The 15,544-nt window shown below is 33.8% G+C and overlaps 1 protein-coding gene across 14 annotated transcripts; it reads left to right on the top strand.

Moving 5' to 3' along the window:
- Positions 1-505: 505 nt before the first annotated feature.
- Positions 506-14,856, top strand: LOC127137952 (histone-lysine N-methyltransferase ATXR7). 14 transcript variants are annotated; one of them, XM_051064368.1, is made up of 23 exons: positions 508-836; positions 1,319-1,923; positions 2,018-2,134; positions 2,567-2,887; positions 2,992-3,312; positions 3,389-3,700; positions 3,778-4,245; positions 4,377-4,800; positions 4,884-5,039; positions 5,123-5,281; positions 5,366-5,524; positions 5,611-5,760; positions 5,896-6,320; positions 6,411-6,533; positions 7,146-7,226; positions 7,962-8,015; positions 8,130-8,281; positions 9,708-9,789; positions 10,309-10,427; positions 10,899-11,016; positions 11,868-11,920; positions 13,806-14,257; positions 14,432-14,856. In XM_051064368.1, exons 2-18 carry the CDS (start codon positions 1,384-1,386, stop codon positions 9,727-9,729), a joined length of 3,984 nt encoding a protein of 1,327 aa, XP_050920325.1. In that variant the 5' UTR covers positions 508-836; positions 1,319-1,383; the 3' UTR covers positions 9,730-9,789; positions 10,309-10,427; positions 10,899-11,016; positions 11,868-11,920; positions 13,806-14,257; positions 14,432-14,856. The 14 variants fall into 14 exon arrangements, with proteins under 14 accessions (XP_050920375.1, XP_050920357.1, XP_050920363.1 ...); XM_051064382.1 differs by having other exon boundaries at positions 3,787-4,245; positions 13,806-14,856; XM_051064377.1 differs by having other exon boundaries at positions 4,380-4,800; positions 13,806-14,856.
- The last annotated feature ends 688 nt before the right edge of the window (positions 14,857-15,544 follow it).

Raw genomic sequence — 15,544 nt, 5'->3', positions numbered from 1 at the left:
AGTGAAAACATTCATTACTTAACTAAGCTACAATTCACACATGGACTATACTTAATGTATTTGGTTCAATGATTTTGTATTCACAATTTCAAACAACAGTTAAACAATTAACTATAACTTGAACTATTTAAAGTGGATTAGGTATTATAACATAACTATAAGTTGATAAGTTATTTGAGCTTTATTTAGTAAACATTGTTCAAAATTAGTTGATTGATAAAACTCATTTTCATTAACTAATTCACATGATTTGTTAACTTTACCTACTTTAAATTTGAAAATATTTTATAGAAAATTCATTTGATGTGATCATTGTGTATTACTTTCATAAAAGATGGTATTGTGTATTGTACAATTAATTTTCATATTTATAAGTGCATTTAAATAAATTATATATCAATTAAAATTGATGGACCATGGATTTTTTACTGATAATAATAATAATAAAAAAGTTAAATGGGCCAAAGAAAAACCAATAAAAACGGTAGCCGTCATACACAAGCCAAACCCTGAAGACAATTTCGCAACGCTAAAAGCAACGAAACAATAAATTATAGAAAGAGGAGTTATTTAGGAGCTAAGGATAGTGTACGAAGAAATACTCATCACACCCTATTAAATTACAAAATCGATTCTCAACCACCGCAAAAGCTCTAAATTGTTCTTGAGTAGAATCCAGTTTTGGAAGAAGAATCAATTTTCTCCCAAACAACTTTCAATAGAGGAAAATTGCGTTTGACCAAACAAAACGCGCAAGTATAACACCGATGGAACCAGATCCACCGAAACCCTATCGCTTTCAAATCAAACCATAGCATCATCATCGAGATCCAAAGGTTTCTCCCTCTATTCCATTCATCTCCATTTATATATAGATTTTTTCGTCGTAGTTAATAATATCTAACTGTTAGTTATTGTATACATCATGATGATGATGATGATGATTACCATTACCGAGATATTCCAAAACAGTGCCATAAAACGGAAGCAAAAAACAAAACTATTTTGTAACGTTATCATCAATGCAATAACACCACTCTTTAATTAATTGTGTATCACTTTCGTCAAATTTGAACTAATTTTAAAATTTCTATTATTTTTCCTTCCAATTTTATGCATTTTTTTATGTGAAACCCTAAATCCATTGTTCTTTATGTTTTGTTATAATGTTTATTCTTCAATTAGGAGTTTTTGGAGTTTTTATTTTTTTATTTTTTTGGGTTGGATTTAAATCAATTGTTAATAAATCTACATACCATACTCCCCGTCCCTTTTCCATATTAAAATCTCTTACTTGCTTAAATGCTTTTTGGTGCAGGATTACTGGTGATATATATTCTCTCCCGTGGCTTTATTGATGATCAAGTTGATCCAATTTCTGGAATGGAGATGAGCTGCCCGTCAAATGTTAATAGTAATGTCCCCATGTGTTCTACTAGCGCAGTTAATATTTCAGACTCGAACCAGAGTTTACGTGGCTTTGTGCAACAGCATGTTTTTGTGAGTGGATGGATGTATGTGAATGAACATGGACAAATGTGTGGTCCATATATTAAGGAGCAATTATATGAGGGGCTAACTTCAGGTTTCTTGCCATTTGAGCTTCCTGTGTATCCTGTAATCAATGGCACAATAACGAATCCTGTACCATTGAATTATTTCCAACAGTATCCTGACCATGTTTGCACCGGGTTTGCATACATGGGTATGAATTTCTCAGACACAACGATGTCTACTAATGGCTCCTCTTCTCGGGATATGACAATATATGGGCAAGATAGATCTTTTGAGCCTGCTGCTCTTATGGCTGTTAACACAAATTCAAAGTCTGTTTCACAGTCAAATGTCAATGACTGCACTAAGGAATCCAATCACTTGAATTTAAACTCAGAGGCATTCAGGAGGATTATTTCTTGTCAGATGGTAGTGCAATATCTGTTCTCTGCTTTGTTAAATACGAGTTAGTTTGACATATGTGTTGCTTATTTTGATGATTGTGTCTTGTTTCTTGTTTTAGTCGGGAGGAGAATGTTGTTGGCTTTATGAGGATAATAAGGGTATGAAACAAGGGCCGCATTCCATTTCAGAATTGATTTCCTGGCACCACCATGGATATCTTGAAGATTCAACAGTGGTAAGATAAGATTTCAGTGAAATAATATATAAGCTGCCGATCTGGGGCATGAAAGGAAATGATTAGTTGATAAGTTTATGATTATTATAAGTTTCCTTTACCCAAAGTATACATTGCACCTCATTTTTTTCCATAAGTTTATTTATGAAGCTAGGATTAAATTTTCCTTTATTGCATGGGTTTTGGAGGTGTCCACAAGTGTTGGGGTGGTTTTCATGGATATCCTTGAATATAATCTCTTGATCATATCCTTTTATTCTTATAGCTTCGTGTCTTTTATTTTTCTGGACATTATTTTTGACTCTGGTGTTCTATAAAGACCTATTTGTTGAAACATGATGTTATTACTCATGTTTGCCTCTGGGTTCTATAAAGAAAGTACTTTTATTCCAATAATAGTTATTATTTTGATTTATTTATATTTGTTTACAGATCTCCCATTTTGACAATAAGTATGGAAGCTTTGTGTTGTTGGCCGCTGTAAATGCATTGAAAGGAGATATATCTGGAACCATTTGTGGATCAGATTCCAAAAGCAATGGGGTCGGTGATGTGATGAACTTAAATTGTGAAATATCCGAAGACATTTCTTCCCAATTGCACATGGGTGTAATGAAAGCTGCCCGAAGAGTTGTGCTAGATGGGATTATTGGCGATATCATTTCAGAATTTGTTACTGAAAAGAAATGCAAGAACCAAAAGCTCAAGTCTTCCAATCGAACTTCTGAAACTTGCACGTTGGACAGTAAAATGGTAACGTTTAAATGCTTTGCTTTGCAGTTTTTGAATACTTGGAATTTTGTTCATTGTGCCATATCATCGGATATTTCCTTTAACAGTTCGTGTTTTATGTGTAGATGAACAATGGTACTTCCATTCCTCCTAGTGAGCCTGCATCTTCCCATTTTTTGGACGACCAGGCTTGTCATGAAATTTCCAGACCATCTTCAATGAGTGTTAAGGCAGTTGGAAGCATTGAAAATTTTTGGTGGTCATATTCTGTTGTTCGTAAAGCACTTTTTGATTATTGCTTGCAAGTCATGTGGAATGCAGTGTTTTTTGACACGGTAACAGAGTACTTATTTTCCTGGAGGAAGAGGAAATATTGGTCTCATCCTAAGCCTCTATCAACTGTTAATGAATCTAAAGATTATGTTAAAAAGATTAAATCAGAAGCTGTGAGTTCTGAGTGGCTTGCTTACTTGAGGTTTTTGCTTTAATTGTACTTATAATAATCAAACAGTTGTTGTACAGTTGGTTCTCAGGCCAGGTTCCTCTATATGCAATGTTGATGCTGATATCCAGTCTGGCGTGATGGCGACAGAAAGAGGCTGTCATCCTGAGTTGTTTATATCTGCTAATAACCTCAAAAGCCGAAACATGGCCGAAGGTCAAAGAGTTTCATGCAGTTATGATAATTCTAAAGTTTTGACATGCATTCTTGAACGCGTGGAGAACGATCTTCACTTCTCTGCAAAGGTGTCTCTTGCTGATTACGTTCTAAGTGTTGTTGAAAAGGAAGTAAACCTAGTAATTCCTTTCCTAGAAAAAGATAAATTCAGTGAGGTAACTTGAATACAAGTATTCATATTTTTTTATCTACTTAGACAGTAGACACTATTTGTTGAAGTTTCCTTTAATAGTTGCTGCAGGTTGATGATAGTAACTGCCATATCTCAGAGATGCTTACAAGTAAAACATCAGTTAAAGAAATTCTTAATGACAAGTCTGTCGATCCTGTGAAAAATATAGACTCAATTTGCACGTCTTCACCTGGAAACCGAATGTCTAATGTTTTCTCAAAAGCATTTCAAGAATTGTGTGGACATTTAAATGATGTGGTTGATGAAGAGGAGTTTGGTGACATGCCACCTGGATTTGAAAAGAACTCTCAAATAATATTCCCTCCCTACAACTCAAAATTTCGACCTTCAAGAATAGTTGAATGTAATCCCAAGATTACAGAGTATGTTGCAGTTGCACTGTGCAGACAGAAGCTGCATGATGAAGTCTTAGAGAAGTGGAAGTTGTCAATTCTTGATTCTACATTTAAACAGGTTCTTATGTCATCATGTACCATAAAGAAGAATTTTCAGTCTCGTGGTCATGAGGTAAGAACTTGTTTAATATTACGAGAATTTACTTTTGGTTTCTCTGAGTGTCTGTCTGTCTTTGTTATTTGATTTTATTTCATCTCATTCCTGTATCTTGATTTGTTTATCTTAATTTTATAATTCGTAAGAAGAGGAAGTCATTTGGTGCAAATAAGGAACATTTGAATAATGCTACTTCTGGACTGGGAAAAAGGAAGGAAGGCTCAAAAAGTTCTGGAGTTCGTCTGTTGGATGGAAAGCATACATATCAACGTAAGAAGCTACCACGGAAAGAGTTTTGCTCCTTTCAGCCTGTTGTAGAAGATGATTTAGGGCCAGGGAAGAAGCCTCTGGCGAACTTATGGAAACATGTTTCTGGAGATGTGAATGAGAGTTCAGAAGTTAAAATAACTGCTATTAAAGGTGGAAAGACTAAGATGATTAAAGGGAAGAAGGATGCATTTTCTAAGAGCGGGTCTTCTTTCAATGTCGATAATAGCTCACCCAATGATCAATTATCCTTGAAGAATAAAACTAGCCAGAAAGCATTGAAGTTTGCGCATACAGTTCAAAGTATATAATTTCCTTGTTAAGTTGTCATTAGTTTTATGATTATAATTTTTTAGAAATAACCTCTGTCATTTCCCATTATTCAGATGGTGTTATGGATATTATGAAGTTTAATGAAAAGAGGCCATCAGCATCTTCTAAGAGCAGGTCTTTCAATTTTGATAATAGCTCACCCACTGATCAATTATCCTTGAAGAATAAAACTAGCCAGACAGCATTGAAGTTTGCGCATACAGTTCAAAGTATATAATTTCCTTGTTAAGTTGTCATTAGTTTTACGATTATAATTTTTTTAGAAATAACATTGTCATTTCCCATTATTCAGATGGTGTTATGGATATTATGAAGTTTAATGAAAAGAGGCCATCAGCATCTTCTAAGAGCAGGTCTTCTTTCAATGTTGATAATAGCTCACCCAGTGATCAATTATCCTTGAAGAATAAAACTAGCCAGACAGCATTGAAGTTTGCGCATACAGTTCAAAGTATATAATTTCCTTGTTAAGTTGTCATTAGTTTTATGATTATATTTTTTTTAGAAATAACCTCTGTCATTTCCCATTATTCAGATGGTGTTATGGATATTATGAAGTTCAATGAAAAGAAGCCATCAGCATCTTCTAAGAGCTGGTCTTCTTTCAATGTTGATAATAGCTTACCCAGTGATCAATTATCCTTGAAGAATATAACTAGCCAGAAAGTAGTAAAGCTTGCACATACAGTTCAAAGTATATAAGTTTCCTTGTTAATTTGTCATTAGTTCTATGCTTATAATTTTTTTTAGGAATAACATCTATCATTTTCCATTATTCAGATGGTGTTACAGATATTATGAAGTTTAATGAAAAGAGGCTATCGGCATCAACTGATAATATTGTTGGTATGAAAGTAGCTAAAAGAAATAACTCTGATGTCACCATTCACAGGAAGACAACTGGTCATATCTCTAGAGATAAACTAAGTGGTATGTTTATTTGTAATATGTCTATTAGTTCTCACTTCTCGTTCCTTGTTGAAATTTACCTGATTGATGTAAAATATCTTTATTAGTTTTCAGGATGGATTTATTTTGTTTTTGGCTTGTTATTGCCATTTGCAGTGACAAATAAAGTGTCAAAACCAAAAAGGAAGCATCAAACAGACGGTGTTACATCCCCACATCCTGCTAAGGTTTTGAAAATTTCAAATAGGGGGTCTAATCTGAGAGCTAGCAAACAAGTAACTGAGGCACTGAAGGAATCTGCCATATCCAAGTCATTGGATTTATGTCCTAAATCTAATGGATGTTCTAGGACTTCTATTAATGGGTGGGAATGGCATAAATGGTCACTAAGTGCTAGTCCTGCATGTAGAGCACGCGTCAGGGGTCTTCCACGTTTTCAAAACAAGTGCAGAAATTCTGAAAACATTTCATCCCAGGTGTCAAATGGTAAGGGTCTTTCTGCAAGAACCAATAGAGTGAAATTGCGTAACCTTCTTGCTGCAGCTGAGGGTGCAGATCTTCTGAAAGTGCCTCAATTGAAGGTGATTGAAAAATGAGTGTGTTTTTTGGTCACACTTACCTATAGCATTGTGATAAATCAGATTTCAACTATTATATTTTGCTTCTTTCAGGCACGAAAAAAGCGATTATGTTTTCAAAGGAGCAAGATACACGATTGGGGTCTTGTTGCCTTAGAGCCAATAGAAGCAGAGGACTTTGTGATTGAATATATTGGAGAATTAATTCGTCCTCGGGTATAAACAAATTAATATTGTTCTAAAGATGCATATTTCAAGGCATATCATGTTGGTCTATTTCGCAAAGTAACTTTTGACTTAAATACTCATATACAGCAATATGCATAAAATCAATCAAATTAAACAGTTTTTTTTGTAACCTTTACAATTTTTGTCTGTAAATATTCATGTCTAGGAAGATGTGTCACTTTTTGCGTAGTTCATTGCAAAGGAGCTCCTATATTCTCGGTGAAATATTTTCCGTTGAATATTTTTAATTAATGATTGCTTTATCGAAGAATGAATAGTTTATTGTTGATAAAATCTGTAACTTGTTCAAAGTATACTAATTAAGGTGCACAGAAACTAAGGAACCTGGAATATAAGTTAATCAATATGCATAGAAAAGGATATAAAAAATAAATTATTTCTGTACTTAATTTTGTTGCTCTACATATCAACATTTGATCATTAAGCATACTGGCTCTTCCAATTTGCAGTCCAATTCTTGGTTTGGCGAGTGGGCTAGACATAGTCAACATTGTCTTTTCAATGCAATTGCTCTTTTTTTTTTTATAAATGAATTTATTTTTATTTGATAAATTGACTGATGTAATTTTATCGTCGCAGATATCTGATATTCGTGAGCTTCAATATGAGAAAATGGGAATTGGAAGCAGTTACCTTTTCAGAATTGATGATGGACACGTGGTTAGTATGCATTGTAGTATTTTAAAAAATTTTAATGTTGGAAGATTCATTTATGTTGCTTTCCTAATACAAGTTTGGGATCAGTTGTCAGATGTATCTGATATCCTATTATCCTTATTTACCCTATGTTGGTATTGAATGGTATTGTTGCCTATACTTTTCTGCAATTGGAACATATAGAAACTAAAGGACCAAAGCTTGTAAGAATTAAACCTAATGGATCGGGTTAGAGTCTTACAATTTTGTTGAGTTGATGAGAATTCACAGACATGTCCAGGTGTCTATGGATAGACTTTAGAAGGTAGATATGAACGCTTGTAACTATAATCTTAGATGTTACTTAACCAAGAAGATGATTCACTCGTTGTCCAACTCTGGTTTGAATACAATAATTTGGTAAATCCACCGCTATTATAAATGGGCTCATGGGATGATTAGCTTAATTGTTAGTTGTGGCTTTCTTAATCTGATCACAGGTTATTTACTCACGAAAACATTATTATTTGGTTCTTCTAGACACATTTTATACGACAATCCTTTCAGACACACATGTCACGTGTGTATATGGTTGATTTTTCACTAGATAAGCTTGAATAATACCTAATCTACAAAAGCTTATCTAAAGGAGTATTGAGTTAAATTTAGTTTTTCACACCCCTTAATTAATACTATAATGTTGGTATATCCAATGATAACTTTTGAAGTGATAGATTTCCTTTTCCTGTCTGTTTGTAGGTTGATGCTACAATGAAAGGAGGGATTGCAAGATTTATCAACCATTCTTGTGAGGTACTTGTGCAGTAATATTATATGTTGAAATGCATGTGTGTGTTTGGCTGCATGCTTGTGTTACTTCAACTCTTGATTTCACATTCTTCCTAATTTAAACTGAACTTTTGGCAGCCCAACTGTTACACAAAGGTTATATCTTTTGAGGGTCAAAAGAAGATTTTCATATATGCAAAGCGGCATATAAATGCCGGTGAAGAAATTACATACAATTATAAGTTTCCCTTGGAGGAGAAAAAGATTCCCTGCAATTGTGGTTCCAAAAAGTAAGATTATTATACTCTTCAATTTCTTTGCATAATATGTCCTACAATTTTATTGGTACTATTCCCAGATATCTGAATTGCATTGATTTGATCTATATGATCCACAGACAAGATACAAGTGTATCACTAATGAATAGGGAAATACGCCATTCATTGAAAACGAGTGGAGGGGACGGGTAGAAAGGGGTGGCAAACGGGCATGCCCGTCCCGTTTAGGCCCGCCCCGCAAAAGCCCACGAAAAAACGGGGCGGTCATAGTTGAGGATGTGGGCCTAAAACTTAGACCCACCCCGCAAAAAAGTGAGGGCGGGGCGGGGAAAGCCCGCGGGCACTGCACTCTTTAAGCCTAAAAATGCAAAAATATATGTAAATACACGTGCCCGCAAAAGCCCGCGAAAAAAACGGGGCGGGGCGGGGCGGACACATTTGAGGGTGAGGGCCTAAATCCTTGGCCCGCCCCGCACAAAAGTGCGGGCAAAACGGGCATTCCCCGCGGGCCGAGCCCGTTTTGCCACCCCTAGGTAGAAGTGATGAGATCACAAACCTATAAGGCAATATATGAAAACTTAATAATATGTTTCGATTATGAAAATGCACGAGCACTAATCTCTATATATAGACTATTCTAATCTAATAATGGACTAAAGGTCCGAATATAAATTACTACGAAAACAATAGTAAAAATAACTACAGTACCAATAAATTATTTACAACACTACGATATTCCTTAAAAACTAGTACAGGAGTTGAGTGCTGCAGTGGATGAGTGGATATATTAGAAGTGATGAGATCACAAACCAATGTAATTTGACGGTAGTTTTAATAGCTCCTTTTGATGAGTAGATAACTAAAATTCAAAAAAGACAAGGGTTTGGTCATGTGAAGAAAAGACCAATCGACAATCATTAAGAATGGGTCTAATTGATCAAGTGAAAGTTGGGCTGATTAAATTTCATGGAGAAAAACTTCAAATAAGTCTGAGGAAATATCATTAAGATCCAATAGAAATGTGTTTTCTGATTTTTGTAATGAAGTACGGATGTGTTAAATGTATTGGACCCTACCTAACGGGAAATGGTTTGGGCCTTCTCCTTCCAACCTCTCTCCAGCTCCTTTCCACTTTTAATCAATTTTCCTTCTCTCTCTTCCTATTGAGATAGAGAATCCAAATCCGTTTGGTTATGTTATAACCCTACAAAATCTATATAAGGTTGGCTTTGGTGTGGTTGGCATGAGGGAGTTAAGTAGTGTGAAGTGATAAGGAGGGTTCTATAACATATACTATCATTAGCCATTCCGAAAAAAGCATCAATTTGATAGACATTTGAGTAGGATCAGCATTTTATCAGAACTTTTAGGATGAAATAAAATGTGAAAGTCAGCTTTTTCTTTTCTTTGTAATTGCAACATTTATGTCATTATGCAGGTGTCGCAGATCATTGAATTAAGCTGTTATTGAAACTAATACCCGTATGCACTACTGGAGAGTGGACAATTTTTTCCCTTAGGTATGCACTTGTCTTTAAAATCTGTGCTTAATCTTGGCATGCATTGACCAACTGTTGTTCATTTTATTATGTGCTTCCTCAGTCTGTGCAGTGGTAATGTATGTTTATTTAATCTTCCTTATATGACATCTTTATCTTTTATTGGTTGAAATGTTAAAATTTCCTCTCTTTTTGGTAACTGATTAGTTGATATTGATACTATAGATTATAATTTATTCTCCCCCTTTGTTGATAGCTACTTCTCCTTTTCCTACATGTTATAGTTTTCTTTTTAATTCAGACTATGGTTTTGTTAGGTGCGTGCATTCAACTCTATAAACATGTATGTTCGGCTTCAGTTTTATCTAGTATGTGTTAAAAATAAAAAATGTTTTGGAAGTGTGCATATCTTAGTTGTTTGTGAATGCTCGGTGGATGCAATTGATCAGAGAATTATTTTATTTTGACTGGAATATTTGTCAGAAAGAGTTATTCTTCTTTGATTGGAATGTAATCTTATTGTTGTTTTCCTCCTTGCAGGATAATGCTTCCAACATACACGTTGCACACTGAATATTTGAGGACTGTTGCTTTATATTTCACTGGACTGTTGACATCAAATTGGATGTGTTGCGACAGTGCTTGTAAACCTTTACCTAGTATGTTTCCACTCGCTTAAAGTAATCTGGCGGTCACGGGGTTAAATATCTATTTTTAATCATTAGCATGCTATATTAATTTTTTTGTTACTTGATATGGACCTCGTATGAGTAGTTGCATAGATTGGTTTACTCTGTTAAAGTACTGACATGTATTGTTCATTTGGCGTCTGCTTGATATATGTATGCTGTCTGCACTATTACATTTACAATTTGCATTAGCTATCCTTCACTAAGTGGAAATCTCGTGTGCTCTGTATCAAATGCTTCGCAAGCTAATCTAGATTCCAACTACCAATGAATGCATGTTTCTCTTTGACAATTTAGCATACCTTGTTTTGTGATAGCTCTTGATCCTTTTATGCCATGAATTTTTTGATGTTTTGATGATAATAATAATAGAAATTAGACTAAGACATGCCATCCAGTGCATGAGTTCTGGGTATTGATTTAAGTGTTATGGTGTTTCAGGTAGTTATGGATCACCATTTTTGGAGAAAGGCTGAACTGAATGCTATTGGTCGCCGTGTTGCCTACTTGTTTGGTGATGAGAAAACAAACTTGAGCCTTCTTGTAGATGGTTGTGGCAGTTGAGTTTCTCCTCTTAGAAGCTGTAAATAATTGTCTTTCCACGTTTATATAATTTAGTGAAGGAATGATTTGGTACAAGATGCCTAATTCTTTTAACGAGTAAAAAACTTTGGAACGTTAGTGCATGCTTCTCAAAATTACCATATTGCACATCTCAAATCCCCCTTCTTCCTCCCCAGTTCCTTCTCTTTTTTTTGTTGTCCCACACCTTGTTTCTATAACAAAACTTTGATGGAATTGTATTAGCGCAGCTGAATAGATGGTAACTACTTGACCGGCGTAACTACTGGCCAACAATATAATAATATCGGAATTCCTGTTGACAAGTGGATTGTAAAATTATTAGACGTCCATATCAACCTTTTTGAACAGTCAATTGTTAAATATTAATGTGCCGAAACTTGTTTTATTTGTATGATGGATTTAAGCCTTTTTTTTTCTTGCCACAAGTGAAATCACTTGCCTATAACATTAATTGGCAACTCTTTTTCGGGTCTGGAAAACAATACCTTAAAAACGGTACTCATGCATGGTGTCAAATCTCTCATTTATCAATGTTGGGAAATTGACAAGATTTCAGGTAAAATGGTTTGTAATTGGGGAGTTCAATTTCGCTATGTTAATGATGATTGGTAGGAGTCATGTAGTGAAAATAATTATGGATTTTTTTTTCTTCCACTGAATAACAATTACTCTAAAAAAGAAGTGATATTGAGGTTAGTGAGTACTTAACATTTAATATCTTATGTGGCAAACCTTTGCGTGCCAGGGACTTAGCATACTTAATTTGTGTTCCATGTTTTCAATTCGTTTATTTTGCTTCCCACCTTCAATTCCTGTGGTTTGCAGGAGTAGCTCAAGTAGGAAAAACTGTTAGGTTGCTGAATTGGATTATGCTACCGGTATGTTTCTCTTTCTGCCCCTTGTTATAGTCATTCCTGGTCAGTTTTTTTTACATGTTCTTCAGTGGTACCCTCAATCAACTCTTGTATAAATAGAGTGAGCACCGATCAGCAACTCAAGGTATTAAAAAATGAATTCCTGGCCAATCCCACTACCATTTCAGATGCACCAAATGTTAAAAATTTGGGTAAGGAGAGCAGTGGCCTTGGGCTTTAGCCTTGTTTTATTGATTGGTGGTTTCTTACCATGCTTTAATATATTCTAAGAAATTCACATGCTCACTAAATTACTACAATGAACTCATCAAATTGTTCTATACTAATGAACCAAATCATTTTTAAATTAAAATTATTTTACCCTCGAAAAGTTTCCATGAAAATAGTGTGGAGTTTGAACCGGTGAGATTAACAAACATTACTCTATTTTACATGTTTTCTTTACAAGTACAAAGAAAATATATATATTTGTTTGATAAAATGGTAATTTTACCTAGTAATGTTAGGAACACACTCTTTATATACATTCCAACATATTTCATTCTATTGGCGAAAACTCATGATTTCACTAAATTATGTAGGTCTCATAAATTTGATGAAATTTATATAAATCCTAACCAATACAAGTGTTTGAATGTGTGTTACAGAAATTTGTAGCATTTTGATTTTTCAAAAGGGATAAAATGTAGATGTGGATTAATTGAGATATTAACAACGTTTGTGAGGGGTTGCATGAAAAACAAGTCGTGAATGGAAAACTGGTATATAGTACGGATCAAATTGTGTTCAGCTATATCAACACCAGTTCTTTTAAAATAATCGGTTATGTTGCATACATTTTTAATCCTTTGTGTATTTGTTTTTGTAGCACTGAAACATGGCACCTTTGAAATGACAAAAACTCTTGAGTACCTCCAACATGAACTTGAATAATAAATCTTAATTAGTTGCAACAATATTTAACAATAATTCTCACTATCACCCTTAAACATGCATCAGTGGTTTATATGGACTATCAAGCATCTCTGATAAAACTAAGCATAGCATCAACAAACCAATAACCTTAAAGAAAGAAATGTAAGAAATGTGAATTCATAATATAATATATCAAATAATGAGTTACCTTTAATTACTCAAGGAGTAATATGCAATATGAATTTGATGAATATATGTAATGATTTGGAAGGTTTGGTAAATATCACATGAAAAATATTTGTTCATGATGAGTTAATGTGTTTATCATAATGATTAAAATTAAGATTAAGATTAGATGAAGTGCCAGAATAAAATTCTAAATAAATTACAAATGTGATATCTTTTTTTATTTTATTTAGTGTTAGATGTATATGAGTAGAAATTGAATAATATTTTAATGTGATATAAAAACAATGTATTTGTTATTAAAACATTTATCTTTAAATTGTTCTCTTTGTGTATTATTATGGCTAAGAAGATGATGAAAAAATGACTAATTTTGTGTGATCAGAAAGTGTACTTTTGGACAACTTATGCTACTGAAAAGTATAGTTCTAAATATTAAGCGGGGATTGAAGTAGTTCTTTTAAATAAAGTCATGCATGCTAATCTTGGTTTTAGAGTAAATTGTTAAATTGGTCCTTGACTTTGTAACATTTTCTCAAATATATTTTTTAGAGTGTAAAATTTTTAAAAAGCTTTTTGATTCTGTTGGTTTAATTGTATTATTCATTTGATATTAAAATTTGATGATTAAAATGACATTAAGTGGTCAAATATAGAGATCATATAGATATATGGATAAAGTTGAATTTTAATAGAATCAGAGACTTTATGGTATGGTTTTATTTTACCTTTCCATTCATGACGGTGCATCACATGGGTTTTGATTATTGAAATTTTCGGTTGGCAGGCAACATGTATGGAAACTACCTTTCTTCTATTGAAAATTCTTGAGCAATTGAAAATTAAGACAGACAAAAACTCAAAGCATATATGGACATATAGACCGGTGTAGTTGCAAAAATCTTCCTAGGGCAAGGCTGCCTATGAGATAATGAGGTTTCAAGACCGACAGAAGAAGGATAATGGTTTGATGTTTTGCAATTACAATGTTCTAAAATGTGCTTGTCCTTTGTAGAAGTTCTATATTGAATAGATAAAAGTATTTTATAAGATATTTACGCCATTGTTCTTTCATCTTATGGACTCTCATCACGTGCTTAAATTCTAATTATGAGTCTATCTATTGAGAGTTGAACATTGAAAAGGGCTAAGGACATGCTGGATTAAGGTGCACCACCTAATACCACCTAATACCGGTAGGCGAGTGAAGCTACCTAAACGGAAAGAACTATTGTCAAGGTCAGTGCCGATAGAATGAAAACTGCCGTGGACATGTGCTCTTAAAGGACGTGATAATGTTAAATTAGTCTATGAGATTCTTCTACTTAATAGACTAGTCTTTTGAGTTCTTTTTTCCTTATTTTAATTGTCTATCGAGTGAAGTGATTGGTGTTTGTTTCTCTTCATTCATAGAGACAATGCTTAAAGACATGATGGAGGACTCCTGTGATTTTGGCAATTAACTCCGCCTGTGTCTCATTTGATATAAACACAGCCGGTCCCCAGCCCGGACAAAGGAGGAGGGATGCAACTTACAATGCTTATGATGAAATTTAACCTTCATTTGACAATGTGATCAAATGTTGCACATTAGAGTCAACTTGCTACAAATGTGATCAGGATAATCTTTACAAACTAGTAACTTTGTATTTTGCTTATTTGAAATATTTTTGTCAACTAGGAAGGCCTGCCGCATTTTTTTAAGTATTTAGGACTTGGGAGAATGTAGAAAAGTCTAATTTAGTATTTGATTTTTCAATGTTCATTTTAAATTATCTTTTTTCCGATTCTTATAAGAAATTGAACAATTGTGAATCGTATTATATTATTTACCCTCATCCTGCTCATCCTGCTTACTTCTATTGAAGCTAAATGTATATATTTTTTTAAACTTTTATAAAAGTATTATTTTGACACATAACCAAGTTTGGTTCTTTAGGGACTTTTGGCGAGCCTAGTAATGGCATGTAATTTTTAAGATCTTTGACAATATTTTGGTCCAATGTTACAAGAATGGGAAACGCAAGAACCATGCAAAATTGGAATGGAATTCAGGTAGACGATATTCCACACTTTTTCACTTCTATGGTTCTTTAGCTAAGCATCAACATCTTCACATTTAATGTACTTAGATGGATGTGTTTTCAACAAATTGTCAATGATGGTAAAATCCTTTGCTTTTTGCCATATTTGGGAGTATTATGATTTAGCTAAGGATCATGGAAATGAAGAGGTGTAAGGTAAAGTTGATGGACTAGGTTGAGTCCTTAGTTAATGGAGTGAACTTGTTCAAGTATTTGTTAGCAACCTATTTTTTCTAGGTTAAAGTATTTGTATTAAAATATGTTTTGCAAATTATGTGGTATGTGATTATTATGTAGTGAAATCAATGTCACTATGTATTGTGTTTAAATATCCTATATGTGAAATTGTGTCTTATGTGACCAAAGTGTGAGATATAAGCTATGAGAATAACTTGATGGCTATAATGTGTTTGGGAAAAGTATATATAATGGCATAAATGTG

This window comes from Lathyrus oleraceus, chromosome 1 (assembly GCF_024323335.1).
Source record: "Lathyrus oleraceus cultivar Zhongwan6 chromosome 1, CAAS_Psat_ZW6_1.0, whole genome shotgun sequence".
NCBI classification, from domain to species: Eukaryota; Viridiplantae; Streptophyta; class Magnoliopsida; order Fabales; family Fabaceae; genus Lathyrus; species Lathyrus oleraceus.
Note: the sequence above shows the minus strand (reverse complement) of the source record. Positions and strands in the feature narration are given on the sequence as shown.